The sequence below is a fragment of the Parus major genome, chromosome 1A (genome assembly GCF_001522545.3).
Source record: "Parus major isolate Abel chromosome 1A, Parus_major1.1, whole genome shotgun sequence".
NCBI classification, from domain to species: Eukaryota; Metazoa; Chordata; class Aves; order Passeriformes; family Paridae; genus Parus; species Parus major.
In genome coordinates this window covers 52,069,709-52,095,937 of record NC_031773.1, presented here as the reverse complement: position 1 = coordinate 52,095,937, position 26,229 = coordinate 52,069,709, and the positions used below count along the sequence as shown (strand labels likewise).

General features: G+C 37.7%; 2 protein-coding genes across 7 annotated transcripts in view; one reads left to right on the top strand and one right to left on the bottom strand.

Moving 5' to 3' along the window:
• The window catches only part of WASHC4 (WASH complex subunit 4), a 39,161-nt gene extending 23,304 nt beyond the window's left edge, over window positions 1-15,857 (top strand). For 2 of the 5 annotated variants that reach the window (XM_015628195.2, XM_015628191.2), the window contains exons 20-33: window positions 660-776; window positions 1,954-2,122; window positions 2,254-2,408; window positions 3,966-4,040; window positions 4,778-4,882; window positions 6,236-6,370; window positions 7,101-7,209; window positions 7,890-7,956; window positions 8,668-8,754; window positions 9,269-9,416; window positions 9,559-9,655; window positions 10,111-10,307; window positions 11,304-11,403; window positions 12,775-15,857. In XM_015628195.2, coding sequence (XP_015483681.1) covers window positions 660-776; window positions 1,954-2,122; window positions 2,254-2,408; window positions 3,966-4,040; window positions 4,778-4,882; window positions 6,236-6,370; window positions 7,101-7,209; window positions 7,890-7,956; window positions 8,668-8,754; window positions 9,269-9,416; window positions 9,559-9,655; window positions 10,111-10,307; window positions 11,304-11,403; window positions 12,775-12,842 — 1,629 coding nt within the window. In that variant the 3' untranslated portion in view covers window positions 12,843-15,857. The remainder of the gene's footprint in view (window positions 1-659; window positions 777-1,953; window positions 2,123-2,253; window positions 2,409-3,965; window positions 4,041-4,777; window positions 4,883-6,235; window positions 6,371-7,100; window positions 7,210-7,889; window positions 7,957-8,667; window positions 8,755-9,268; window positions 9,417-9,558; window positions 9,656-10,110; window positions 10,308-11,303; window positions 11,404-12,774) is intronic. The other 3 variants (XM_015628193.2, XM_015628192.2, XM_015628194.2) reach the window with 3 other exon arrangements.
• A 128-nt stretch (window positions 15,858-15,985) lies between these two features.
• The window catches only part of APPL2 (adaptor protein, phosphotyrosine interacting with PH domain and leucine zipper 2), a 33,276-nt gene continuing 23,032 nt past the window's right edge, over window positions 15,986-26,229 (bottom strand). Inside the window, exons 9-21 of one of the 2 annotated variants that reach the window (XM_015628196.3) lie at window positions 26,096-26,178; window positions 23,375-23,533; window positions 22,170-22,358; window positions 21,812-21,854; window positions 21,678-21,734; window positions 21,475-21,563; window positions 20,887-21,039; window positions 20,710-20,762; window positions 19,740-19,914; window positions 19,084-19,120; window positions 18,840-18,980; window positions 18,145-18,192; window positions 15,986-17,394 (exon numbers count right to left, since the gene is read on the bottom strand). In XM_015628196.3, the coding sequence (XP_015483682.1) occupies window positions 17,266-17,394; window positions 18,145-18,192; window positions 18,840-18,980; window positions 19,084-19,120; window positions 19,740-19,914; window positions 20,710-20,762; window positions 20,887-21,039; window positions 21,475-21,563; window positions 21,678-21,734; window positions 21,812-21,854; window positions 22,170-22,358; window positions 23,375-23,533; window positions 26,096-26,178 (1,356 nt within the window). In that variant the 3' untranslated portion in view covers window positions 15,986-17,265. The remainder of the gene's footprint in view (window positions 17,395-18,144; window positions 18,193-18,839; window positions 18,981-19,083; window positions 19,121-19,739; window positions 19,915-20,709; window positions 20,763-20,886; window positions 21,040-21,474; window positions 21,564-21,677; window positions 21,735-21,811; window positions 21,855-22,169; window positions 22,359-23,374; window positions 23,534-26,095; window positions 26,179-26,229) is intronic. The other variant, XM_015628197.3, reaches the window with a different exon arrangement.

The window sequence follows — 26,229 nt, the reverse complement described above, 5'->3', positions numbered from 1 at the left end:
CTGAAGCTCTTAAAGGAAAAGCTCAAAAAGCAAATCCCTGATTAGTACTGACTCAGACTTTTCTTCTCATTCTGGAGGATATAAAAGCAATCTTTGGTTTAAATCTGTCTATTAGATTTTTTAAAAAATCTCAGGTTGCTATTGTCAACTCTGTGTCCGTCTGTCTCTTTGTTCCTCTCTTCACTCTTAATTTGAAGTGAACACCTGCTAGACTTGAACATTAAAAGCCTTTGTTCCTCTTTGTGGTTACATATTTCTAAAGCAGATATCACTGTGTTCAGTGATTCTGTGTTGGATAGTTGTCCTGTAGCTTTTTCCACCCCTCGTCTCTTATCCCCTTGTTGAAGTACTGTGTACTTGCTGCAGATGTGAATCATGCTTTGGCATGATAATCCTGATAAAAAACATCTGTTCCAGGGTTGTACAGTACTGAAATGAATAAAGTGAAAATAATTTCTGATGAAATAGCTAATAATTAGGATCTTCAAGTCAGTAAGAAATAATACCTCAGATAAAGGACAGGACACTCCAGTAGGGTTTATGAAGTCCATTTTTAATGAAAATGAGAAGATTGGTGATTCTGATTTTTGTTAGCTTTGAACACTGTTTGAGGTGCTGGTGACATATGTGTCTGTTAATATTAGATATTTTTTAATAAGTATATGTTTAGTGCACTACGGGACTGTGTACCTGCTATGATGCATGCAAGACACTTGGAATCTTATGAGGTGCTTCTGGAATGCTATGACAAAGAAATCATGGAAGTGCTCAATGAGGTAATTTGTTGTGGTTGGGAATTAAACATACCACTGTGCTTGAAATATCTTTATCTCAGATTAACTATTGTAATCTATTACAATATTGAATTATTTTAATTGTAATTACTGTGAATTATTAATACACAATAAATACAATGAATAATTATGCAATTCTTATTAATAATAATATTACAATAGCCATTGAATTAGCTATTGTAATGTATATTAGCTCTTATCTATTGTAGCAAATCTGATATGATCTGTAAAAATAGCACAGACAACTTCAGTGTGAAGTATTTTAATAAATAAGTTTTTGGTTTGACTGATGATTTTGGTTATTTAAGACTCATTTTTAGTGGTATCTGTGTTGTCTGGGAACATGAAAATACTGCACTCTAAATTATGTAAGTTAACAAAACCTCAGTTATAGATTTGACTGTGCAGACAGAGGAGTGCTTCTTGTCAGATTAGCTTCTGTTTGGATGAATGCCTAAAATAAATGCTACTGTTCTTAGTGTGCATGCATGGCTTTTAGTAGTGAGGGATCTGCAAATATAGATGGCCTCTTAACTGCATTATTATCTAGACTTGACAAAGAAAGTGCAAATTTGGATTTCCCAAGTCCTAGTTTTTAACCTTTGAACTATGTTTTTTATTTAACTAGCTCAAGACAAAACATTACATATTATTCAAAAATCAGACCAAATTTCTTATTGCAAGACTCTTCCTCACTGAATTTGTTCTTACTATTTAGATAGATAGCCATAAGCTTAGTTTCCCTTAAAATGAGAAGTGAGAATACTTGAGTGTGAGTTGTGTTAAACTTCCATGTGGAAGTTTTAGCCATGTAAAAAATGGCATTTGGTAGGTAAACCTTTACATTTTCTGAGCTGTGTAGGTTTTTCTTGCTACTGTCTAGTAGAACAAGAACACAGGAAATCAGTATCTTTCTGGTTCCCAAATATTTATTCACTTTGACTTGTGTGGCCCTACCAGAGTGAAGCTTTCTTCACTAGTTTAATGGTCTTACACATGTCTGTGGAGAGAAACGTTGATTCTGCTAACAGCACTGTAAATGGACACTGAAGATGACTCTTTTTTTTTTTTTTTTTTTTTGTGGTTTGTTTTTTTTTTGTGTGTGTGTGTTTGGGGTTTTGGTGGGTTTTTCTTTATTTTTTTTAACTTTCTTGAACAGCACTTGCTGGACAAATTGTGTAAAGAGATAGAAAAGGACCTGCGCTTATCAGTTCACACACACCTGAAGCTGGATGACAGAAACCCCTTCAGAGTTGGCATGAAAGACCTGGCTCATTTCTTCTTTCTGAACCCAATACGTTTTTTCAATCGATTCATTGACATAAAAGGTGAGGAGTTAAACATTTGCTTGGTTCTGTTTTCATCTCTTATACTTCAGCTTTGTATAGCTTTTCACTTCTTTCCACACTTTTCCTAACTAAACAGGTAGCATTATTTTAGTTCATCCTTTTGTTCACAGCTTATGTAACTCATTATTTGGACAAGACCTTCTACAACTTAACGACCGTAGCTCTTCATGACTGGGCCACCTACAGTGAGATGAGAAACTTGGCAACCCAACGCTATGGTTTAAATATGACTGAGGCTCACCTTCCCAGCCAGACTCTGGAGCAGGTACAGTGCCCACAGGACAGGAATAGAGTTTAAACCATTCCACTGTCATACCACTGAGTCACTGAAATTAAAGTATTCAAGAGCAGAGACCTGTTTGGAAAAAATCACCTTTAATTTCTAGTTTAATTGTGAGGCAGGATCTTTATCTGCCTTTGGAGATCACACTGATATAATTTAATATCCTGCTGGACTTGTATTGTTCATTTTTTTAACATAATGAAATGAATTGAATATGCAAATTCAGAGAATGTTTTCTTGAAAATTCAGTGTCAGCAATTTGGCAAGCAGTAGATCCAGAAAACTGTTGAAAGTCTGGAATGACCTTTGAGTGTTTGGTCTTCTTTCCTGGTTTATTGCTAGGTTTTCTGCAGATTCTGCTTAGTGATCATCAAAAGAAACTATTTCACAGGTTGGACACAGAGGACTTCGGGACACCTGTGAATTAGATTCTAGGAGAGTGCTTTAGAGACTCCTAAAAGCTGCTAAACATGGTGACATCAGAATAAAGTTGTAGTGTCATCAAGTTAATGGTCAAGATATCCACTGTTAGAAGGTCTATAGATTGCTTCAAAAAGTTTTGAAGACTTTCCTTCAAAATTTTTAATATATTGGATGTTTTTGGCAGTTTGCTTCATTCCCTCATTTGGGTTAGCACATGGATGAAAGCTCTTAGAAATTGCCCTTTTTTAGTCATGTTTATGGTGGCTGTGTCTTCCTAAGGTGAAGGAGCACATAGAACTAAGAACTTCTGCTGTTTTTTTGGCCCAAAAGTGCTGTAGATGAACTTCTGTTTCTAGCTTTGGTTTTCTATTGGCCATACCTGATCAGCACATTGTTACAAAGAATTAAACAATTTAACAACATTCGTTTCATAATATTCATTCTGGTGTGAGCTTTACTTCAAAGCAAAGACACCCCACACTTCATAACATCCCAGCCTCAAAAGCCTGATAGAATCCCTGGCACAGCTTGGAAATAGGGTATATAAATGAAATCATCTCTAGGCACAATGATAATGAAGGGACTCCTTAGGGGAAAAAATGTAAACCATTGTTGTACAATTTTTATTGTAAACAGCAAACCTCAGTCTTTTATGCAGGCTGGGTTAACAATATTGAAAATTGGCTAGTTGCTTATTTCTCTATAGACATCTAAATGTCTGTAGGAATCTCTAAGGCAAGGTTCTATATTTTAGAATCTGAAAAATACTAATCTCAAGATAAATCTCAAATCTCAATTTGTGGGGTTTTTTTGTTGTTTAATGTGCCTTATGGAATAGGCTGGAGGATTCCTTACTTTCAGGGGAAGCTGGCAAAAAACAGGCAAGAGTGCAAATGCTAAAACGTGGGCTGAGCTGCTTTTGTTCTCCTCTATGCATTATCTTACAGACATGGAGCAAAAATCGTTAAGAGGTTCTTCATTTTGCAAAGAAAAACACTGCTTTCTAAATAACCTTCAAGTAACTGCAGAAACAGTATTTCTGCATCTGAGTTGTTAGGTGTGCCAGTAGTTCTTGAGAAGTTTTATAGTAATTCTTAATAAATAATATTGTTTCAGGGTCTGGATGTTTTGGAAATCATGAGAAATATTCATGTTTTTGTATCCCGCTACCTCTACAATCTGAATAATCAGGTAAGGTATATCCCACACTTTTCCTGACATTTGGCTCCAATTTGAAGGGATTGCAAAATGTAGAGTGGAGTATATGTAAGAAAAGCCCAGGCTGAACATGCATAGTGAGAGGCTGTGAAATAGTATCGATACTCTAGAGAAACATCTTGGGGGATGCTATGGCTTGGTCTCAGAGAATGTTGTGTAGCGTATTTTGAACATGTCATTCCAGTGGGATCACTGCATGTCAGTTTTCTGGTGAAGCTAGAAGGCAGCAAGGATAATTGGCTGCTGTATAAGAACATACTAAGTATGTGATTTTTGAGCTTGAAAAGTGTGTATCTGAAAATGGATTATTGGAGAGATGAAGCAAAATGAATGAAGGGCTTCCTAAAAGGGAAGAAGTACATTTTCTCATAGCTTGTAGTTCAGTAGTGGAACTCATTGGTGTGGTATATAAGAGGTCAGAATGTGAAAACAGGTGCCAATAGAGTTTAGACTACGTAATGTAGGATATAATCTCAAATATGGGAGTCTTGAGTGCAACATTTGCCTTATATTGCTGAATCACAGCTGTGTAGAAATCATAAGAATTTACCAGATAAAGTTCATTGTATCCATGCTGTATTTTCTTGGTTCTTTACCTAATCACCATAATCAGCTGCTCTCAGAAATAGGATGTAGGCTGTTTATTTCAATAATTTATCACAGAACCAGTTTTGGGTAATTAACTTTATTTTTCCCTCCCTGCCTCCCAGATCTTCATTGAAAGAACAAGTAATAACAAACACTTGAACACCATCAACATCCGACACATCGCTAATTCAATTCGAACCCATGGAACAGGAATCATGAACACAACAGTGAGTATCTTTTGCACTGCTGCTGTTGGATTGTTTGTTTGTGGTTGTGGACAAAAGCCTCTTCCTTGCATCTCATAATACTTTATTTGGTTATGCAGTTTTAATAATGCAGTAATAATGTTCTGTGTGAATTAAGAAATCAATTCTTCACTGTGGCACAAATCAATATCACAATCTTTTGAGAGTGTTGTCACTTCCAGTTACATAAATGTTAAGGAAGAGATGAAAAACCACATCAAAGAAGAGATGGATGTTCTGATTGGACTGTTCTGGACAGTATGCCCTGATTTTCTCCTTAATGACACTTAGCAGACAGATACTTTTGCTGCAGTTAAAGTAAACCTTGAAAAAAATGCAGTGTCAATTTTTTAAAGTTCGTCTTGTACTTGTTATGTTTAAGAAATATCAGATTTTCAAATTGCAAAATACAGACCTTTGAACACTTGTTGGAAAAATGAATTCTTACTGCAAATCTTTTAATGATGTCTGAAGTGTAGGTAACCATTTTAACCAGCCAAAGGTATTTGCCTCTCTGCAAGGTAAATGCAAAGAGGTGCATTGTGTCTGCTACAGCAGGAATTTATCATTGGGATTCTCAAGGTTGGATACAGTGATAAAGGTATTTTTAGGTCAGTGCTTTCCAGTCTGCTGCTTAAGTTCCACCTTGTTGCTGTTTCCTTTTTTTTCTGTTCTGGCTCTATCATAAAAAAGAGAACGAACTTGCTGAAATATTGAATCCACTCTCAAGTCATTATTTTAGAAGTAGAAATTACTAAAAATAAAGTTATAATGATTTCTTTCACTTTTCTTCTGAGAGTGGGTACTGTCTCAAAAATGCTGTTATGTTGGTTTATGGTGATGTAGATTTATTCACTTCTGATTGCAAGTTATTTTTTGCATATGAGAAGTATTGAGATATGTAGGGTAGAAGGTTCTGCCCTATGAGAAAGTATTTTACAAAACTTTTAGGAAGTGAAAAGGTTGTGTCAGGAGGTTATGGAGATTCTACAGACTGAGGAAGTTGATCATGTCTGCCTGTTTCAACTTGGTATTTGTATTGTTTCAAAAGGACAGTTACAGGATATTCCAGATAAACTAATGGCTGTGTAGGGCAGGTGATCACCTGAAATACTGACCTTGTCCTGTGGTCCCTCTGCCTCTCCTGGAATAGAGTAGGCTTTCCAGGAGAATGTTTGTTATTTTTCCTTATTCTTTTAAAACAGTGAAATTAAAATAAGTTGAGAACTTGCATTAGAAGTTACTCAGGCATATGTTGATAACAGGGTGTTAGATGTCTTTGTTACTTCACTAACTTTCTTGATTTGACTGGGTTTTTTTCTTTTTGCCTTCTAGGTAAATTTCACTTACCAATTCTTGAGGAAAAAGTTTTACATTTTTAGCCAGTTCATGTATGATGAACATATCAAATCCAGACTTATCAAAGACATCAGATTCTTCAGGGAAGTGAAGGATCAGAATGATCACAAGGTATAGTAGCTTTTGAAGGCTCAAGAGTAATTTACTAAAAGGAGTGCTACTTTCATGTGACTGAAGGTGCACCAAACCATAACACTACTATTATTTAAATGTGTATCTCCAGACAAAGGGACAGCTTTTGTCCTGGAAAAAAGCAGTGTTAGCAATGTCTGTATTCAGGGCTTTGCTCCATTCTGTCTGCTCTGTAAATATGGAGTTGGCTAAAACCATTCTCTCAGTGACCTAAGGATGACTTGATGGAGTTGTAGTCTATTTGAGGTTCTAAACTTCTTGTTCAACTCATGCATAACAGTTTTCAGCTTTGAATAATAAGTTTACTTGAATGGAATCCAAAATTATGTGATCCTGTAGCACTCATTCCAGTGTGTCAGAATTTGGGAATGAGGGTCTGGTTTTCCATGCTAGAAAACTGTCTCAAAAATTGGAGAGACAATATATTTAGAAAAATAGACTGCTAGCTTCTTTGCATATCAAGTGCTTATCTCTTATAAGAATTCTTTTTTTTTTTCACAAGAAAACTATTTCACTTTTCAACTTGGAGAAGTGACTTAGTAAAATGACTCATGTGAGCCAATACAGACAAGCAGGTATATAATTTATAAAAAAATAAAGCTGTAAATGTGGTGTAAAACTACATTACAAATGGGATTTTATTGATGTGATGAAAAGTTTTTTTTCTAAGAGTAGGTAATTATTACAAATTACATATTTTTTTTTCTAGTATCCCTTTGAAAGAGCAGATAAATTCAACCGTGGCATCAGAAAACTTGGAATAACCCCGGATGGCCAGAGCTATCTTGACCAGTTCAGACAACTCATAAGTCAAATTGGTATGAAATGCTATCTAATATGTTATAAATGTAATTAAATGGAACAGATCTTCATCACCTAGTAGCTGACCTTTTAGCTCAGGCTAAAGCTAGGTTTAATTCCAGTCAGGTGGAAAGTAGTTCACTTGCAGCCCATGCTAAGTACATGCTCTCATCTAATTACACAGAAATGGCCTTTGCATGTCTTAATCTCAAATGCAGTTACAGCTTGCATAGATTCCTGTTCCCTTTTCAGTTCTTCTCTTTGTCATAGAACTGACTTTTATCCACACTGAGTGTATTTCCTAGTGCTAAGTTCCATGTGTTTCAAAAATTGGCCATATATCCAGCTGAAGTATCCTGAGCAATGCATGATGTGACAATGATATTTTCAGCCACTGATGCTGTAAATGTGCAGAACTGATCTGAACTTGCAAATGTTTAATGTGCCCACTGGAGTGAATTTGTACGAAAGTGAACAAAACCTTGGTTGATGATACATTTTTGTTTTATTTCTCTATATAGACTTTTAATAGCAGGATTCAATTTAACTTTTATAACTTGGCTTTGAGAGCCAAGTTCTGTGCCAGAACTACATGGCAACTTTAATCTGTGTTTCAGAGCCTGTAGGAGCTATGAAGAGTGTGTGTGTGTGTGTATGTAATTACAAATTGCTTCCTTGTTTTTTCTTGTTTTTAAAGGCAACGCTATGGGTTATGTACGAATGATAAGATCTGGGGGACTTCACTGCTGCAGTAGTGCCATTAGGTATTTCCACAAATATTTCATTTTTCTCTTTGCTCTTTCTCTTCTCCTTGCTCTCTATTCTTGCTAATATTCCCTATGCCCTTATCCCCCATAGATTTTGGAAAGCTCCACTTATATGCTTTCATTTAAGTGGAATTATTGAAGATAGTGCTAGGATTCAGCACTGTATGGACATAAATCACTAAAAATAAAATATATTCTATGTAAAAACATGGCAAAAGAGTGAATAGAAATACACATTAGTAAGGCATATAGTCCATAAGCCAGCAATTTGTCATGTTAAACAATTTTGAGGGTTCATTAAGGAAAAAACAATACAAACCTTGAGGAATTTGGAAAGCACATTCCTTTCATGCTTTTCTGTATAGATTTTGTCTATGTTTATGAAAGGTCATTAAAACGTAGCAACTTATACATAATAGGAAGGAGTTGGTTTTCTTGCAAATAACAGTAAACTTAGAGTTACCAAGAGTATCAATCTGCTAGAGAGAGGAGATGACAGCTCAGTAAAAACAGAAGTACAAACAATGATGTGTATGTGTTTAGAAATGAGGTTAATAATGCCTGGATGAGAATGTATGACAGATGTGACATAATTTGAACTAAGTAGTTCAAGCCCAGAAGATTAAATTAAATAAATTATAAATTAGTGTAGATACTTCAATGAACACAGACAGTTGAGCATAATCCTAACAAGTAGTAAGTTTTCAGGTTTGTTCCTGATCTGGAAGATATTGTTAACTTTGAAGAGCTGGTGAAAGAAGAAGGACTCTCAGAAGAAACACAAAAAGCAGCAAGGTACAGCACACTTTTGAGGTCTGGGACAAGGGTGGAATGAAAGAATTGTCATTTTATATTTATAAATGGAGCTATTAGTTATTGTATTGTATATGTATTATACATGTATTAAAAGTTCTGCCTTTATGCAAAAATACTTGTTTCAAAACAAAGCAAATAGAAGCAGTTGTTTTGAAAATGTGAAGCAGCATTGATAGTAATAGACCTAGAACCTGATTTCTTGAAGAAATCCTTGTCTAGAAGCTAACAAGCTTTCCTCGCTGTGTGCCTGAGCAATACTTGTAATATTTTCAGGGTCTTAGATAAAAAAGATGCAAGTATTCTATTCATAGACCTTTTTTTTGAGATCCATTAAATCAAGAAACACTGTTCAAATGGGCTGTAGAGGGAGGATACTCTCCCAAATCCTGGATTGTGGATAGGCAAAGGGCAAAGAGAGGGTTGTTTTCCCAAGAGGTGCGTAAGCAAAGGGATTTTCAGCAGAAGCAGGTAGCTCATTGCTCATCCCTTGCAGGCAGCTGGACTCTGTGCTCAGTGACCTGACCCGGAATTTTGCAGAAGGAACAGAGTACTTCAAAATGCTGGTGGATGTGTTCGCTCCCGAATTCCGCAGCCCAAAGAACATGCATTTGCAGAACTTCTACATCATTGTCCCCCCGCTGGTGAGTGTTTGCACTGCACCGGGCTCTTGTCAGAGCAGGCTTGTGTTTAAATGTTTTGTACTAGACTGTAGTAGCATATATGACAATACCTTGTGACATTTCTGCGTCTTCGTGATCCCAAGACAACCTTTCATTCTTTCAGACCCTCAATTTTGTAGAGCATTCAATGAATTGCAAAGAGAAATTGAATAAGAAGAACAAAAGTGGAGCAGCTTTCACTGATGATGGGTTTGCCATGGGTAAGTTTCAGCACCCTCATTAGCCTTTGGGTAAGCCAACATTTCAGAAAAGTTTTGTTTATACTTTGTCTGTTCCCATAGTTAAAAATTCCATAATTTATTTGGATATGTCTTTCCTTCAAATGGATTTGAGGGTTATGGTTGTGTTCAGAATTTCCTAAACATGGAATAGCTGTGTATGGGAGCAGAGAGTTTTAACATATATTGGTGCTTCCAAATTTCTTTCCAAGTTTGTGGTTCTCATCCAGTTGAGAAGGAATGCAAGTATTTGGAGAAGTGATGTTTTAATATAAGCTTGTTCTTTATTGTGATTTTTCCTGATAGATTAATTGTAAGTTAATAACAATTAAAACTATATTTGCATGGAACTATCATTAGGCTCATCCATTAAAGACATTCACAAAATATTTTGCAAATTGCATGTTGACTTTAGTACATGGTTTGTTAATGACTAGGTGTGGCTTACATTCTGAAGCTTTTGGATCAGTACCAGGAGTTTGATTCTCTGCACTGGTTCCAGTCTGTTAGAGAGAAGTATGTGAAGGAAATAAGAGGAGTAACTAAGCAACAGAAAGTGCAGTCCACGAATCAAGATGAAAAACTACTACAGACTATGAACCTTACCCACAAGCGACTGGAATTTTGTTTACAGGTACAGCATGGGCCTGGTTATGTGTTCTGGTAACAATTTCTGTTAGTATTCTGTTATTTCTATATTGGGTTCAGCACTTACTCATCACAAATCATGTACCTGTGTTGTGATGGAGCTCATTGAGAGCAAGATCCAGAGGATTGTCTACAGCAGCAATGCAGAAAGAGCATAAAGACTTAAGGTGTATGACCTGAAGGGAATGCCATTGGTTTTTGTGATATCTGAAGACCTGGTTCATTGGAATTCTTTGTCCCATGGAGTTTGAAATCCAATGCAACTGAATGCTTTAACAGGAGAGACTATCTTTTGGTTAAACTTCTTATAACGAAGATTGCACATAATGCTGTGATCCCTCAGAGTTGCCTGTGTGTTAATTCTGAGCTGTTTAATTGAATGATGCATTGGCTATCAAGTAAAGGAAAGGTGCATTTGAATTTGGAAGCGCAGCATCTCGGGTTTCAGCTGTGATATGGTGCTTTCTCTCTCTTGATTGGAGAAGCCTATCCACAAATATGTCAATGGCTATTTTTACAGCCCATGATTACATTCTGTAATGTCTTGTTAGAATAGATAAGGCCTGGTATGCCCTCATGGTTCCCAGGAGTGTGCACTGTGTTTGGTCCTGTGTGTTAAAAAACCACATCACTGAACCTTGTTCAGACACTGATGAAGATTGTAGTTTAAATTACTGGCTTGCATGATTTTCCATAGGCAAGTTGCTCTAAGTTCTCACTGCTGCTACAAGCCTCATTTTCAGCCTCAGTAGGTCGGTGACAAATTTAATGCTGCTTTGCTGAAGTTGACCTTTAATGGAATTTGACATTTTCTTTGTAAAATGCATGTGAATAAGGTATGAAAGGAGGAAGATTTTCAAAAGCATTTAAGTGATTTAGATACTGAATTCTAGGTGCCTAAGATGCTCATGAAAAGTCCCATTGATATTTGTTTACAAATTTGTGATACACTGATGCTCTTCTTCTTTATCTTTTCCCTTAGGAATTTGAACTCCTTTATTTCTCACTAAGTAGTGCAAGAATTTTTTTCAGAGCAGATAAAACTGCAGCAGAAGAAAGTCAGGAAAAGAAAGAAAAAGAAGGTGAGTGAATCTTATATATAGAATATTTTGGCTAATGAGACTGTGTGCCTTAATAGAGTTTCTTTTTCATAGATGCTTTCTTGCATATAGGTTGAGTATTCCAGAGAGAGGTTTATGTGATATGGGTGATTAAAACTCAGCAAGAACAGCTCAAGAACTCCTTCTTTGGAATAGGTGAATTTCAAGCTGGGTTTCTGGGGTGTGGAAAAAAAAGCAATCCCACAGAAGACCCAATTGGCAAAAAAAGCCTGGGACGGGGAGAATTGCATACTTGCAGTAATATTAAATTCAGTAACTTCAGCATCATACTTATCTCTTCAGTTACCAGTGTTGACTGGTGGTGTTAAATAAAGTTTCACCCGTTGTACCAGCTGGTTTTCAACTTATATAGCAGATGATGCAGTTAATGTAGATATTCAGATGTTTATGATATGCTTGGTCTCCCACTGAATTTTGTATTCAAGGGGTAAGATCTTAATTTGTGGTGTGGTCTCTTGACTAGGTAATATTGGTGTTTTGCATTTCTGTTCCTGTTTGTATATTCTCCCTCATGAATGCTGAAAGATTCTCTTGAGAATATTCTTTCCAAAGAAATGGGAGTGCACCTAAGGATCAAGATATAGAAATGCAGTTTGGTCACAAGTTACTTAGAAACTCAGGGAACAGTATATTAAAAACTGAATTGGAAATAATTCCCCACTGTAGTTCTGACAAAGGCACAAGTAACCTGTGAAATTACAGTCACTGGAGAAAAAGATCAGTTTTCTTATGTGCTAGAAAAAGTTTGTAAAGAAAAACTCTTTTAGCATGAATTTATATTTGATCATATTCAGTGAAGTTGCTCAGATAAATATTCTGTGCCAGAAAAAAAAAAAAAAAGAAACAAATCTGAAGAACTCCAAGCAGTGTGGGAAGAATAGACATGCTGCTCTGGAGTCTGTAGAAGACCATTTTGGAGATGATCAGCTAATTATATTTTAGGTTAAATATTCTCTGTTGTGGTACCTGTTGGGTTCCCCAGGCAATGTGTTATGCAGTGGGAAAAGCTGGAAATGCATACCAGAGTGGAAATTTTTGAACATGGTAATATCTATGCCCTCCACTATGATATTTGGACTTGGACTCTCAAAAATGTATGGGCATTGTATATGTAATTTTGAGACAAGTACTGCTGATTGAAGAACCTTTCACCCCAAATATGAATTTCTTCATAGGGCCAGGACTTATTGTGCTGCAATGTCATGTTGCATATGCTGATCATGAAATACTGCATGAGATGTTGCTGTGACATCGTGTATATATGCTAGGATTTGAGGAGTTTTGTTTTGAAGTCTTAAACATGATTTATGCCTTTATTTTTTATTTTCTTAGAAGAATCTGGTAAAGCAAGCAATGGAGATCTTTCCAACTCTACGCCTGCAGAGCCTGTTGTGAAATGACATGGCTGGTATGGGTGATGATTACTTACTCAAATAACTCATGTCCTTGTCTTCATCAGTAACACTCTGTAGGAGTTAAAGCTCTAGATTTTATTTACTTGCTCTGTTAAATCCAAGAGAAAATGTACAGTAGTATACTAGCATCCACTGAAGCTAGGTCTGTGTTTGTCTATATTTCCTGTAGAAACTCCTATTTTTCAGGAGTTTGCATTATTTACAGCACTTTCTTTAGATTGAAAATAATTTAATAAAATGTTGACCTTGGAGGTAGTTATTTTAAAGTACAGATATGCAGATAAAAAAATCCTTATCAACTTCTAGATGCATTCTCGCATCTCTGTCATAGCATTTAAAAAAATCCAAACTCATAGGCTGTTGGTCCAAGATTTGAACTGGCATCTCTTCAACCAGAAAAAAAACCTTGAATCTAGATATTGGGTCTATCTGTTGTCCAAAAAATGAGACATGTCATTGTGCAGTCCTGTTGCATTTAATGCAGTCACAGATTACACTGTGGGTATAACAGTGTATGTTGTGAATATATGTTAAATCTATTACACAAAATGGAAGTGCTTATTACTGTTTAATTCCAAATCCCCTTATTATAAACAGCATTTGTACTGTGGGAGCTTAGGATCCCATCAAATATTTATTTTCCCCTCATTTTTCCCCCTTATCAAAGAATGGGAAAACAAGAAAAGTGAACGTAACAAATTGCTTCTCATTTCATACTGAAGGTGTGATTTGCATCCACAGAAGTAAGGAAATCCAGAGCCGAGACAGAATCACAATCAGCTCTTCCTTTTATGACCAGACACTGTGATGGGTGTCTGTAACTATTAAGTGATCTTACAGTTCATGAATATGTTGTGCCTAATTGCAAGTTTCAGCCTCAATTCTGTATTTCCTAGCCTTTGTAGGTCTGTTGTACCATGTGTTGTTCATACAGTCTTACATGCCTGGTTATTAACAATAATTGCACTGCAGGCTCAGAAGCTGCTGAACACTGTGAGAACTCTGTATAACATGTGTCCATGCCTGCAAGTAGAGGTTATAGATTGTGCAAGAGTTACTTGGATTCCTAACTTAAGTAGCTAGACTTAGCTTAAAAGAAAACACCACTTCTATTAAAATATACAGGTGTGTTTTAATCTCCCAGAACATAACACCCTTCTAGTTCTTACCAACCAGGATAAACTATTCTAGTCAGTCCAGCTGAGAGAATTACCCTTGGGGGTTTTTTTTGGCACTCCTAAACTCTCTTTTTAGACCAAACCTGCTTTAATACGTGTTTTAGTGGTTCAGATTGTTCCACCCACTCTCGGGTCATTGGTTAAAACAATTCCTGATGTATTTTTGATTCACCCTTTCCTGCCAGTCACTTCAACATTCAGACAGCAAGGATGAATGTTTTGTCGCAACTGGAAAGACCAGACTGATCCGAACGTTCCATTTGTTGGTTCTGAGAACATGACACACAAGCTTCATGGACTGTTAAAATCAGCTGGGCTCATTAAAGTTTTTATTTTTAATTCATTATAACTGCCCTAAAGAATGCTGCATTACTTGATTTATATTTTTGCTTTTTTACTTTGATACAGGTTTGTGTTGTTTTTTTTTTAAATTTGTGTACACTTTTTTTGACTAAACTGTGCCCGCACTGAACGCTCAGTAGCACTGCCAAGATCAGCATTCTTGCTGCTGCTTCCCATCCTGCTGCAGTTGCTGTGCCCATCCTTCCACATTCCCATCTCTGCTGAAGTCACCTAAGTTCGTGGAGTGGAATGGCCAAGTGCTGCGTTTCCTCCTTCCACAGCAACGGCAGAATCACCCATAGATGGTGTTCCTTTCCCCAGGATGGCCTTGCTAGGGAGCCGTGTATGGTCAAGACACAGCCCACACTCTAGTCTGCACTTGTATTTTCCCTTCTACATCTTTTTTTTTCTTTTGGAAAGACATTATCTTGCTATGGTAAGACTTTGCAGTTGAACATAACGTGAACTGAGCGCTGTCTTCATGTACGGTGGTTAACAAATTCACGTGGTTCTGGTGATGGAAATTCTAGAGGAAAGACATAGCCTATTTTTATAGAAGCCTGTTTAATCTGGGAGAACTGAATGTATACTCTATGTGGCAAAAATATATACATACACAAATATGTACAGTGATAATAGAGCTATTCTTGCTAATACAGGACTGTAGTTTGTATTTCCTTCTTTCTCTTTGTCATGTAGCAGCATAGACATGCAGAAAGATTTTTCTTACCTGAAATCCAAGGTGGGTCCTGGGTTTGGATGTCACACGTGACACTGAGTTGAATTAAATCCTTTTTTCTCCCCACAAGGATATGGAAAGGGGGCAAAATTCATGCTGTGGTGCTACTACTCTTTCTGTTGCTTTTGGCCTCCTGTTGCAATTACAGGAACTAAATGGACCCTAACTGGTTGTCTGGAGATGAGACAATGGAGCTAAAACAAGAAGTCCTCTATACTAAACCAGATGTGCTCACTCAGAAATTCCCAGGAGTGATAGACGTGAGGATGATGAATTTAGGTTTTTTTTCTTCAGGACAGGGTTAGAACAGGCTGAAGGTCAGGCTCTCACCCCCAGCAGGCAGCTGCCACCACTGCCCTCAGGTGTTCAGCCTTGTGCCAAGGCTGCTGGAAGTGGCAGCAGCTGCTCTCCCAGGGGTTGTGGCCACACAGCTCCCTGTCAGCCCTGCCACCAAGGGTTTGCATGGCCCCAGCAGCAGCCAGCTGCTGCAAACTCCTGGTGATGAAAAGGCACATTCTGCAAGTCCTAATGCAGCCTGGAACCAGAAGGAAATTTGAGTTGCATCAGACGTCCATCAACAGCTGTTGTCAGCTTCTCAGGTACAAAGGACCAAATGTAATACTTAATGTTTCCTAACTCATTGTACAAAAGGGTATTTTGTTACTCCAGTCTCTTTGGTTTGTGAGTAGAGAACATTATGTACATAAAACTGTGTTAATAAATGCAATTTTGAGAACCTCATTCCCAGTGTTTTCAGTAACACCCGTTCAGCGTTGATTTTTTTAATAAGAGAGCTTCAGCTTTTATTTATGAAGAAGTTTTTGTGTCAGTTACTAACAGTTTTCTTCCACGGTACTTTTAAAAATTCAATAACCAGTTAAATAAGATTTATTACACATCAAACACTTCCAATCTGGGGTCTTTCAGATACTGTTGCACAGATTCTGCTTATGGAAAATCTAGTCTCTGGGTGACTGAGAAGTTAGGTACCTTATCCTGATTAATAGAAACTGTGCTACAAGTTACACCCCCCCACCCTCCCCCCAACAGCTCTTTATTTTATCTGTTTTGTTTCTTCTTGCAAAGTAATGTTGCTGATGTTTGCAGGACAGAAAAGCAATGTAAACTTATTAGCCAAATCTCTCTAGTATCTAATCTCAGGAAGGTACTATGAGACTTGTCAATACATTGTAGACTTGTAAAATCTAACATTTTATTGCTCAGTTTCTTAAAACCAAAGGTTGCTGGTAGACTCAGCTGTTGCATGTCACCACAATGTTAAAAATACAAAGAATTCTTACTATAAAAGTACTTATTTGTCCTACTGTTACCATCTCTGGCAAGAAACCTAACCATAGAAAAAACTGCACACAGCTAACATGCCACATTCATTGCCTACTTCCGAGGTTTGCATATTATCAGTGGTATTTAGAATAATAAATCCAGGAGGTACATTTTGCCCATTATTTAATTACAGAATGTGAGAGTTTGGTCCCATGGAAGGTAAGAGTAGGCACTTAGATTTGTTTTGTAAGCTTATTCTAGATGCAATATAAAAATAGATTATATTAATAGGAAAAATTTAGTGTTTAACAAATTGTTTTGTAAATATGCTAACACAAAAGCTAAATCTCATTATACATAAACTAAACTAAAAGTAACTTCATCTGAAATAAAGTAGATAGTGCATTTTTAACCTTCATTCAGATGCACATAATGCAAACTATGAAAATTGACTATGGTAGGAAATTTGAAGCCTGATATTTGTTAGCGGAGCTGGCAGCTCACGCAAATTTCAGTGGAATGAGAGGCTGCTGGCCCTATAAATGTAAGAAATGCCATTAACCCTCGGTGGCTGCCAGCTGTGCTCTCCTGCCCACCAGCAGCACGGGGCTCCCCTCGGGATTGTCAGCTCCGCAGACACAGCTCCACCCTACACATTCCCACACGCAAAATGCCTGGAGGGCACAGTCCTGCTGTGCTTGGGCTGTTAATCCAAAGGGACTCCGCTGCAAAGACACCACTGCTCTCCAGCAGGAAAGGGCAGCTGGCCTCAGGTGTGCGCAGGTGACCGAAAACCACAGATTCTTGCAAGAAGACTCCCTGCTTTATGCTGCTCCCACAGGCTGCAGGAAGTGACAGGAGCTGCTTATGCTTCTGATTCCTCCCCTCCTTCATGCATGGTTCCATCCTCTTCTGACACATCATTCAGAAGTATGAACTTCCCATCACTTGTTAATGGCACAGACTTCATTAGCTGAGCTAATGCTTCTGGATCCTAAAGAAAAAGAAGAGGTCAGCAAGCTGCCCAGTACTTCTTGCTAAGCTTTTGCAACTTTGTTTTTTTTAACAAGCTTTATTCTAAAGATTTGAAACATAAATAGTACCGTTTTGGTTAACTAAAGACAATCCTTGGGTATTTAAGAAGAAAAAAAAAAAGTAATTAATTTTGAGCCTTTATTCTGCTGTTCTTTAGTTATTGAAAAGCCAGGAAAAAACTGCCTCAAGAATTTATTAAACACATGCTTAGTGATTGTGACTAAAAGCTCATTCCCCATCTTGTTCTGAAATCTTAGCAGCAAAAATACACAGCAAATAATAATGTCACATCTGTACTGATAAAATGTATTTACAAGGAACCTGGTAACTGCCATTCATTTAAAGTGGAAAAACACTGTGATTTTCATCCCTACGTGAGGAAAAAAAGATCTAAGTTTCTAAAAGTGAAAAAGCAGTGTTTGTGATTTATACATCACCCAAAGAGTTAGTTTGTTGTTTTTTTTGAAAACTTTTCTCATAACTTTCTTTCAGACACAAACATTTGGATTTATGTAATTTTGAATTTGGATTGGGGTGGCACATTTTATCTCAAATTGTGTTACTGAGAAATCAAACAATATCTGCAAAACTTTGTCCTTAGGAGGGGTAGCAGTTTGTTTTTCTTATGCACACCAGAGGTACCTGGACAGTGCAGCCTAAAAGCAGAACATGATATATCATACAGATGTGGGGAATTAAACAAACTTACCCTCTGTGCCTCAATAATTTCTTTTCCCAAGCTAATGGCATAGCAAATCTACAAAGAAGAAATAAATGTAAAGTTCTGTTCAGTTGTGGTTTGGTTTTTTAATTAAGAGTAAATCACACAAATGTCAGTGCAAACTTAGTCTTAAAACCAGGTCTAAAAGCAGAGGTGGAATACCAATTTGCTATGCTAAATAAGGAACACTATCTTGGGTTCAGCTTCAAAGCTCACAGAGGCTGGAAAATCTTTGCACTCAGCTTGGTTAGATTTAGTCACCACACTTTATTCCCACACTTGGGGGAGTGTCTGTAGGGACAAAAGTTCTGCATCTCACTCCTTATTTCTGTTACAGCAGGCAGCAAACAGCCAGTGGTGTTAGCACATATGGCTTCACAGCTGTACATGTCTCAACATACCTGACATTCCTTTTGTTAGTGGTGCTGCTGGACAGCACTTTCCCTTCTCTCTTTATGCTAGGATTAGCAATCCCATTCTTTCCTCCTTATACCTGCTGCTGCATTGTCTGTTCATTTGGTCCTTTTTAGACATAAGCCAGTAAAGGCTTGCATGTTAACACAGGCTTTCTTGGCCAGAAATTGAGCTGCTCTTGTTCCTATAGCACTGTTTCCCAGATGTGTAAGCCAAGAAGCCACAGACCTCTTTTCTAAATGAAAAATTGTATTAAATGTTACACAAACCTTTTCCCCTTCTGTGTTGCTCTCAAAAACATACGCGCTCATGGAGTCTTCTCCCAGAGTCTCACTGAGGTGGATCACAAAGCCAATCAGTCTCCTGTTCTCCTGATGGGCAGCAAACTGTGTCACAGTGGTGAGTTCAAACTGGAAAAGAAATAGTTTATTTGTTTTAATCAGCTCAAGTTGGCAGGCTAGCTCAGGTTCATGTGACTGAGTAGTCACTGCTGTGATAGAAAAAGTTACTTACACTTGCTCGTGTAACTTGGGTTTGAGGATCTATTAACCTGCAATTAGTTGGGAAAAAAAGAAAATATTTTTAAAGCGATTCCTGGTAATTTCAAGGGCATTTACAATAGAAAGGCAGTAACTCCAGCAGTTTTACAGATGAGGAAACATGCACAGAATCAGGTGCTTGAGCTGTGATGGCAAGGTTCAAATCTAGGCCTTGACTCTCAGCTGCCTGACAGGCACAGGTCAGAGCACCTTTCTGAGTCACTCAGAAAGCATCCTGAGTGCCTGGGCTAACACAATGCAGAGGGACATAAACACAGCCCAGCTAAAGGGAATGTCCGATACTGGCATATTCTACAGTGACACTACTGTTAAAGGACATTGTTAGGAAAGAGAATCTTCCAATCCATTCTTTTGCATCTTTTTTTGTATCTTTGACAAAAAGGCCCTCTGCATCCCTTAGATTTTGATAGGACATTCCTACAGTTTGGTCTGGAGGATCATTTCTAGGTACTCCAGAATATGAAAAGAGATTTCTTTCTAGGTAAAGTGACTCTTGGGATCTTGCTTCCTCAAAGGGTGTGTCTCAGAAAAACAAAACCAATGATACATAATTAACCACCAATTGTATGAAGAGAACAGAATTTTGACAAGTTAATGCTTTTACAGTACCTCAGGTTCTTGCTGGTGACCATGAGGTGGGATTCAGTCATGCGGAAGATGTTGTGAATGGCTCGAGCGGCCAACACTTGTCTCATGGCTTCATAAATCACCTCGCACGTCTCATCCGACTGAACAGCCATGGACCCTAAAAACCGAACCACGAACATCTGCTGCAGCAGGGAATCTGCAAGAGAAAAGCCATGACTTCCTTCATTGTGCTACTTCAATTTTCCAGTAGCTCAAACTATCAGTGGAATTATTTTATTCACTTTGGAAATTCAACAGTAAGCCTGTGGTTGGTGACCGTCATGAGTGGTGGCTTTCTGCCATGAGTCACACAGTGCCTTGACCCAGTTTCAAACTGTGAACAGGCAGCAGTGTGGAGGTGGGGAAGAAAATTACTGCAGTTGACTGGAAGCTTTAAAAGTGTGACTGGTCCTTTATGCTTCATTTGATAAGAGAATAAAATTCCCTTGCCTGTTTTGCTATTGGATGCACATAAACTGTGATGAATTTAGGACTGTGCACAAGCCTTGGCTTCCATTAAGCCTTGTACGTGCTTCCCTTTCTTCTATGTCCTTCTGACCTTCCTTGCAGCTAGGCCCAGTGAGGTTTTCACCAAATTCTTCCTTGCTCCTTGACTGTCACCATAAGATTTAATGACAACTAAGCAGCCATCATGCAGCAAAGCCATCACTTGACCAGGCTCCCTTTATGGCCAGTGGTGAGCAAGGGAAAGCAGGGTGAATGTTCAGAGCAGTAGATACTGCTTTGGTTCCGAGAGCAGTTTTCTGACAGGGCTGCAAGTTCCAGGCACAGGGTAGGAGGAGAACAGCCAGGGCCAGGCACTGCATGTGCTGGTACAGGAAGGTCACTTAACTATGGGTCTCTTATTTCTGCTCCACAGTGTCAGTTGTTTTTCTTAAGAGACACTAGCTAAAATCATGACTAACTTTCTTCGGAAGAAAGAAGCACTGACCTTCCTCCTCATCTTTGCTGCTGTGTTCAGATTCCCCAAATGGATTTGCACGCCTGTAGAAGGAAGAATTAAAACTTTAATTACAGATTCTGGTCATCACCACAAACAGATGCTGCAATGCTTCATCTCGCCTAAATTCACACTGTTACACTGATGGATCACTGTCTCTGGCCATACCTGCCACCTCTGTTTTGGTCCAGAAACTCCATGGCAGGCAGTACGATATCAAATTGGATTGGTGTTCCAGGAGCAATGAGTTGTGTGGAGTCTTGAATGCCAGCTGATTCACTGGGAATTATTTTGTCATTTTCCATATTCTTCACAGTCTGGCTAAAGTGCAAATGTAAAAAAAAAATATGTTTCTATGCATCACTGATGCTCTACCCTTGCTCTGGAAGGGAGACAAGATTATTCAAAAATCCAAAGCAGGACTTAACCACTATGCAAACATGTAAGGTATTTTCCTATCTGCCTGTCACTGAGGACTCTAATAATTTATTTTTTTAACCTAATATTATTTAGGACAAAAGTAAACACTGGTATATTAAACCTGAATGCAGATCAACTCTGAGCATAGGCTGACTTTCAGCAATAGGTGGCCATTTGTGTCCCTGCCCTGTCCATATTCACAGCTGCATTACCAGCAGAGACCTGGACTTGTATCTATACTTTTCAGTGACAATCCCAACATCTCCTTAAGACCCCTCGGCCCCAGGCTCAATTCAACTGCACACAGTCCCTGCTCCATGCAAGGGGGAACATTACCTGGGGTGCTGAACTTCGTGTTTTTTTCCTAAGCTAGTAATGGGAGTCACTGCTTGCAGGGCTGTCTGATTTAATTTGATTGCAGCTGCCTATGAAAACAAGACAGAATATCTGTTTTAGACATGTAGTTTACCTTACCATCTGAAGAATAATGGGAGAGCAAGCTGAAGGAATGGACTGAAAGATGGAAAACAAGCTCCCACCTCTGGATTGTCAGTGAGATAGATCTGTCTGGAGATGTTGTTGATAGCACATATCCACTGTAAAGGAAAAATGAAACTGAAGTCTTCAAGCTCACTTGTATGCAAGAATAATAACATTAAGAAAATATTTTTACCTCCTCATATTCTTTCTTGCTTTCTGCTTGAAGAGTTATACCCCTAAAATATAAACACAGTGTATAAGTGCTAACAGTGGACACCAGGATTCTTTGACTCCAGTGTTTATAGTAACATCACCAAACTTTACATCCATTAACCACCAAAGGAACAAGAATCATGAATAAGCTGCAGCTAAGACACCACTGTGCCTTTCAGGCACTTGTGGGGGAGGATTGGAAGGAATATGCTTTTAATTTGGAAACATTCTTCTGGAGACCCAGAAAAGCTTACTACTATACCAAACAAGTTTTACAGGAAAGAGCATCTGAAGGGGTAGGTGTGACTGGCTGTCCTCAAACAAAACCTGTCTCATACGTTTTGCCAGTAGGAGTAGTGATCTGAAAGCAGTATCTTCTGTCTTCACAGTCCACAGCCATAACAGAGCAGTTATCCAGGTCCTGAATCAATCCTCCAGCTACTGCTCCCCTTGGCTGACACATCAAGTTGCCACCTTGAGTGAAGAAATAGAGTCTTTCCCAAGTTGTGGTCACCAGACCTGTTTTACTGATGAGAAGATGCAGTGATAAAGACTCGTAACTATTTACAAGTAACTCCAAACAGGTATGAAACTGCAAACATATCCTGATGCTAATCAGAACTCTATGTTCACCCTGGCTTTTTTTTTTTAATGATGGGTCTCTGTTAAGAAGAAAAAGCAGCACCTGTTCCTAGCAGAGACTGATCCTTAATGAAAGCTGAAAAATTTAATTGATTTCAAACGTCCTAGTTAAAAATCGTCTTTTCTAGTTTAAGGAATTATTGAGTACTGAGTAACTGACATGAAATACTATGAGCAATTTCAGCACAAAGAATCATAATATATAAAAGTATCTACTGCAGTAGTATCTCAGAGTCCATCTCTTAGCTATAGAGTCCTATAATAGTGTAATCCAGATTTTGGAATACTGTGAGAAATTAACAGATGTACACTCACAAAGGAAAAAACTACTAGACAAACAAAATAATAAACTGATAATTAATCAGTCACATAAATAGGGTTATTATATGCCACCAATGTATCTAACTCCTGTGGAAGTTTATGGAAAATTTTATATGTAAAATCTACAGAAGTAATTCTACATATGATACACATTCAAAGTTACAAACTTGCATTGTTCCTAAAGCTTTCATTTATATAAAAGAGAATATTTATGAAAATACGTAGTAACTACAAAATACATATATTTTTTGTAAACAATATGTCTTCTTTAAGATCTGGGAACAATCTTAACCCAGCCTCATCAGCTTCCAATTTTTAGCCACTTGAATGCAGGAAATTATTCCTGCAGGTAAATTCAAGCAGAAACAAAATTCTGTTTTCAGAAAAATAGTCTCAAATGCCTCTAATTTGGTCAAAGCTTCAAAAACACATTTCCAAAGGTGACAGAGGTACTTGGTGGATGAAAAGTAGAGCTACCAAACTGATTCAGGACCCTCAAACATCAATATCTGATGTTTATTACCTCCCCCCTAAAAATGTAGCCACTAAACAAACCAGCAGATAACAACAATATTCTTACTTTCTAAGATTAAGGTAGCCAGCCTTCTGGATGAGATTTCTATTGATGACAGGTGAAGTTACATCTGAATCTGGGGTGTACACAGATTCATTAACTGCAATTAAGTCCTGCTGGGAAATTCTCATTTTTTCAGCTTCTGCATCCAGCTCTCCCTGTATGCTGGAAAAAAAACAACAAACAATACAAAAGGCACCCAAAGCCATCATTAGCCATTTATACCAGATACAGGTAACAGCTGTAAGCCAAAATGAACAAAAATACCATCTGAGTTTACCTTGGTGGGTAGTGCAAATATGAAATTTATTTTTTGAATAGACTTTATAGGAAATAGTGTTTTATAATACTTGAACGAGCACATGAGGAATGTTGTGTTGAGAAATAAGAGTTAGGTTTATTTTTTGAGAGACAGCTTCTAAAAGTAATGCTTCTATGAATTTACACTGCTGAACACATACAGCCATTGCCATAGTATTGTGGTGTAGTTCAAAGCAGGCTGTACTAGAGGATCTCTTGGCTTTCACAGAACTTTGTCTAATCCCTCCAAGTCTGTAACGCACAGGAATTCCTGCCTTGACACCAACTAGTAACTGGTCATGGATTTTAATTAACTCAGAACAATACACTAACAAAAGCTGTAGCTCAAATCTCACTTCAGCTTTAATTTTTTGTTTATAATACTGTGTTCTGCTTTGGTGTGATTCAGAAAAACATAAAATCTTAATTAAATTGGACCATATTTTGCAAGCTAATGCCTTTTGACTCCATCACTGGATATGAGAACAAGAATTATTTAAATTCTGTTTTTAAATACAGTGGAACTACTGTCAGTTTTTACCTCAGTTTTATTTCAATGAATCTTTTAATCTGTCATTTTTGTTGCACTAGAAAATGCTTTTGACAAAGCCCCCCTGGCATCTTCATGCTTTCTGAGACTGTATTACTCTTCCTAAGATGTGCTTCTCCCTTCTCTAAGGCAGGAAGAAAAGTGCTGACAATTCTGAAGTGATATGCATTTGTGAAAATTAGGCCAAGTGGTTACTGAGAACGTGTTAGTGTAGATATCTCCTGTGTTTTTACACCATTAGCAATATTCACTGTATAAATGAAAATGCTTTTAAATACCACTGAAATTCTTCAGCTGCACAATGGGTCACATCAGCTTGTTGTTCCAAAGGAACAAAGCTGACAAATGGAAAGCTTTTAGCTTGACTAGCAAGCAGATCTGACTCACTGAGGCCTTGTGATCCCCAGCACTAAGGAAGGAGAGGAGTGGGCAGCAGAGTTTTCAGTGGCTGTGCAAAGTGAAGTCATGAAACCCTGCCCTGTGTCAGTAATTCTTTGCTGCACAGTACCATTCAGAATTTTACAAGCTTCTATTTTGGTTTTTCCAAAGACATCATGCTCCTTTACTAGTTACATTTGAGTTGTACTTTTTTACTGTGTGACAGACTTTAAACACAAAAACCAGATTCAGCAAAATAACTGAACAGCCTATTTTTGTTTTCATTTACTACTGCACACTGTCCAGAACTCAAATCCATCCAACTGTGGAAAACAAGGGCTTATTCTATGGTGAGGATACAATGGCAGGATCCTCCCAGTGCCTGTAAGACACAAGTAAGATGCCTTAGACTTACTAAACAATAGACACTATTTCAATGGAATTTAAAATCTGTCCTCCAGTCTCCACAAATGCTGCAGAGACTGTATAGAGGGATTTATTTCACAAGTGAGTGTGCAAAGATATACAAGTATGAAAGTGCAGAAAGTAAAGAATCATTTAGTGAAATAATCTACTGTACAGAGCACTTGTTTGTAGCATGGTTCTCAAATTAACAAGTATGCATTATTTAAGTGCCACCAGAGTGAGAATAAGTAATGATTTGGCTACAGCTTGATATGAAAGGAACGAAGCATTGAAGTCAAGGACTCAGTTGGGACTGTATTATCTTTATGGTCCATCACAACCCCTTAACATATGCTCTCTCTATTATGATTACATTTCAAGTGTAAAGTTTATATTTACAGGGACTTAATTATAAAGAAACTCTTCACTACAAGTAGAAGATGTGGAGGGGAGGTGTAAGAAAAAAATTATGACAAAATTAGGAGTACAAAAGCAGTTCACTGAAATTTAGGACTTAGCCAAAGCACATTGAACTCAGTGGACTAATACAGCCTACACTGGATGCAACAAATATGTTACCTAGGGTGAGGAGTTTTGTTTGCCTTGTGTAGCTACATCACCAAACACTTTAGGCCTTAAATCCTTATTTGAGAGGTTAATGGATTATTGTTGCTGTATTATTACAGAAGACCCAGTAAATATAAATACCTATAATTCAGAAAGCACCTTAAGTTTATCATATTAATACTAGTAACCCATTTCTAGCCCAAATTGCATGCTTTTCTGTTCCTGAAGAGACACAGGGATGTAAGAGAGCATGTGAATGCTTTACAGTATATAGTTTCTGACTATACTGTAAAAATACTCTCTTCAGTGTACAGACAGCATTTACTTTTCCATGTACAAACATTTCCTTTCTACCTGTTGCTTCAACATAATATGCCCAACAACACAATGTAAGCATGGAAGGAATCTAATTAGAAAGAAAAAGAGGCACTCTCTGGTATGTGCTGAAGGTTAGAGCACTACTGCTCTAGGTTAGAGCACTACTGACTCCAAGGGAATGACAAAAGCAAACAAAAGCACTGGGTTACCTCTGAACCATGTCTGAAACAGATGACAAAAAGCTGTCCATTCGTTTGGAAAACATCTCTGCTCCTTTCTTAAAGAAGTTGATCTGAAAAATACCAAGAAAAAGGGCACTGAAGGTTCTCTTGGCTTTGGCAGA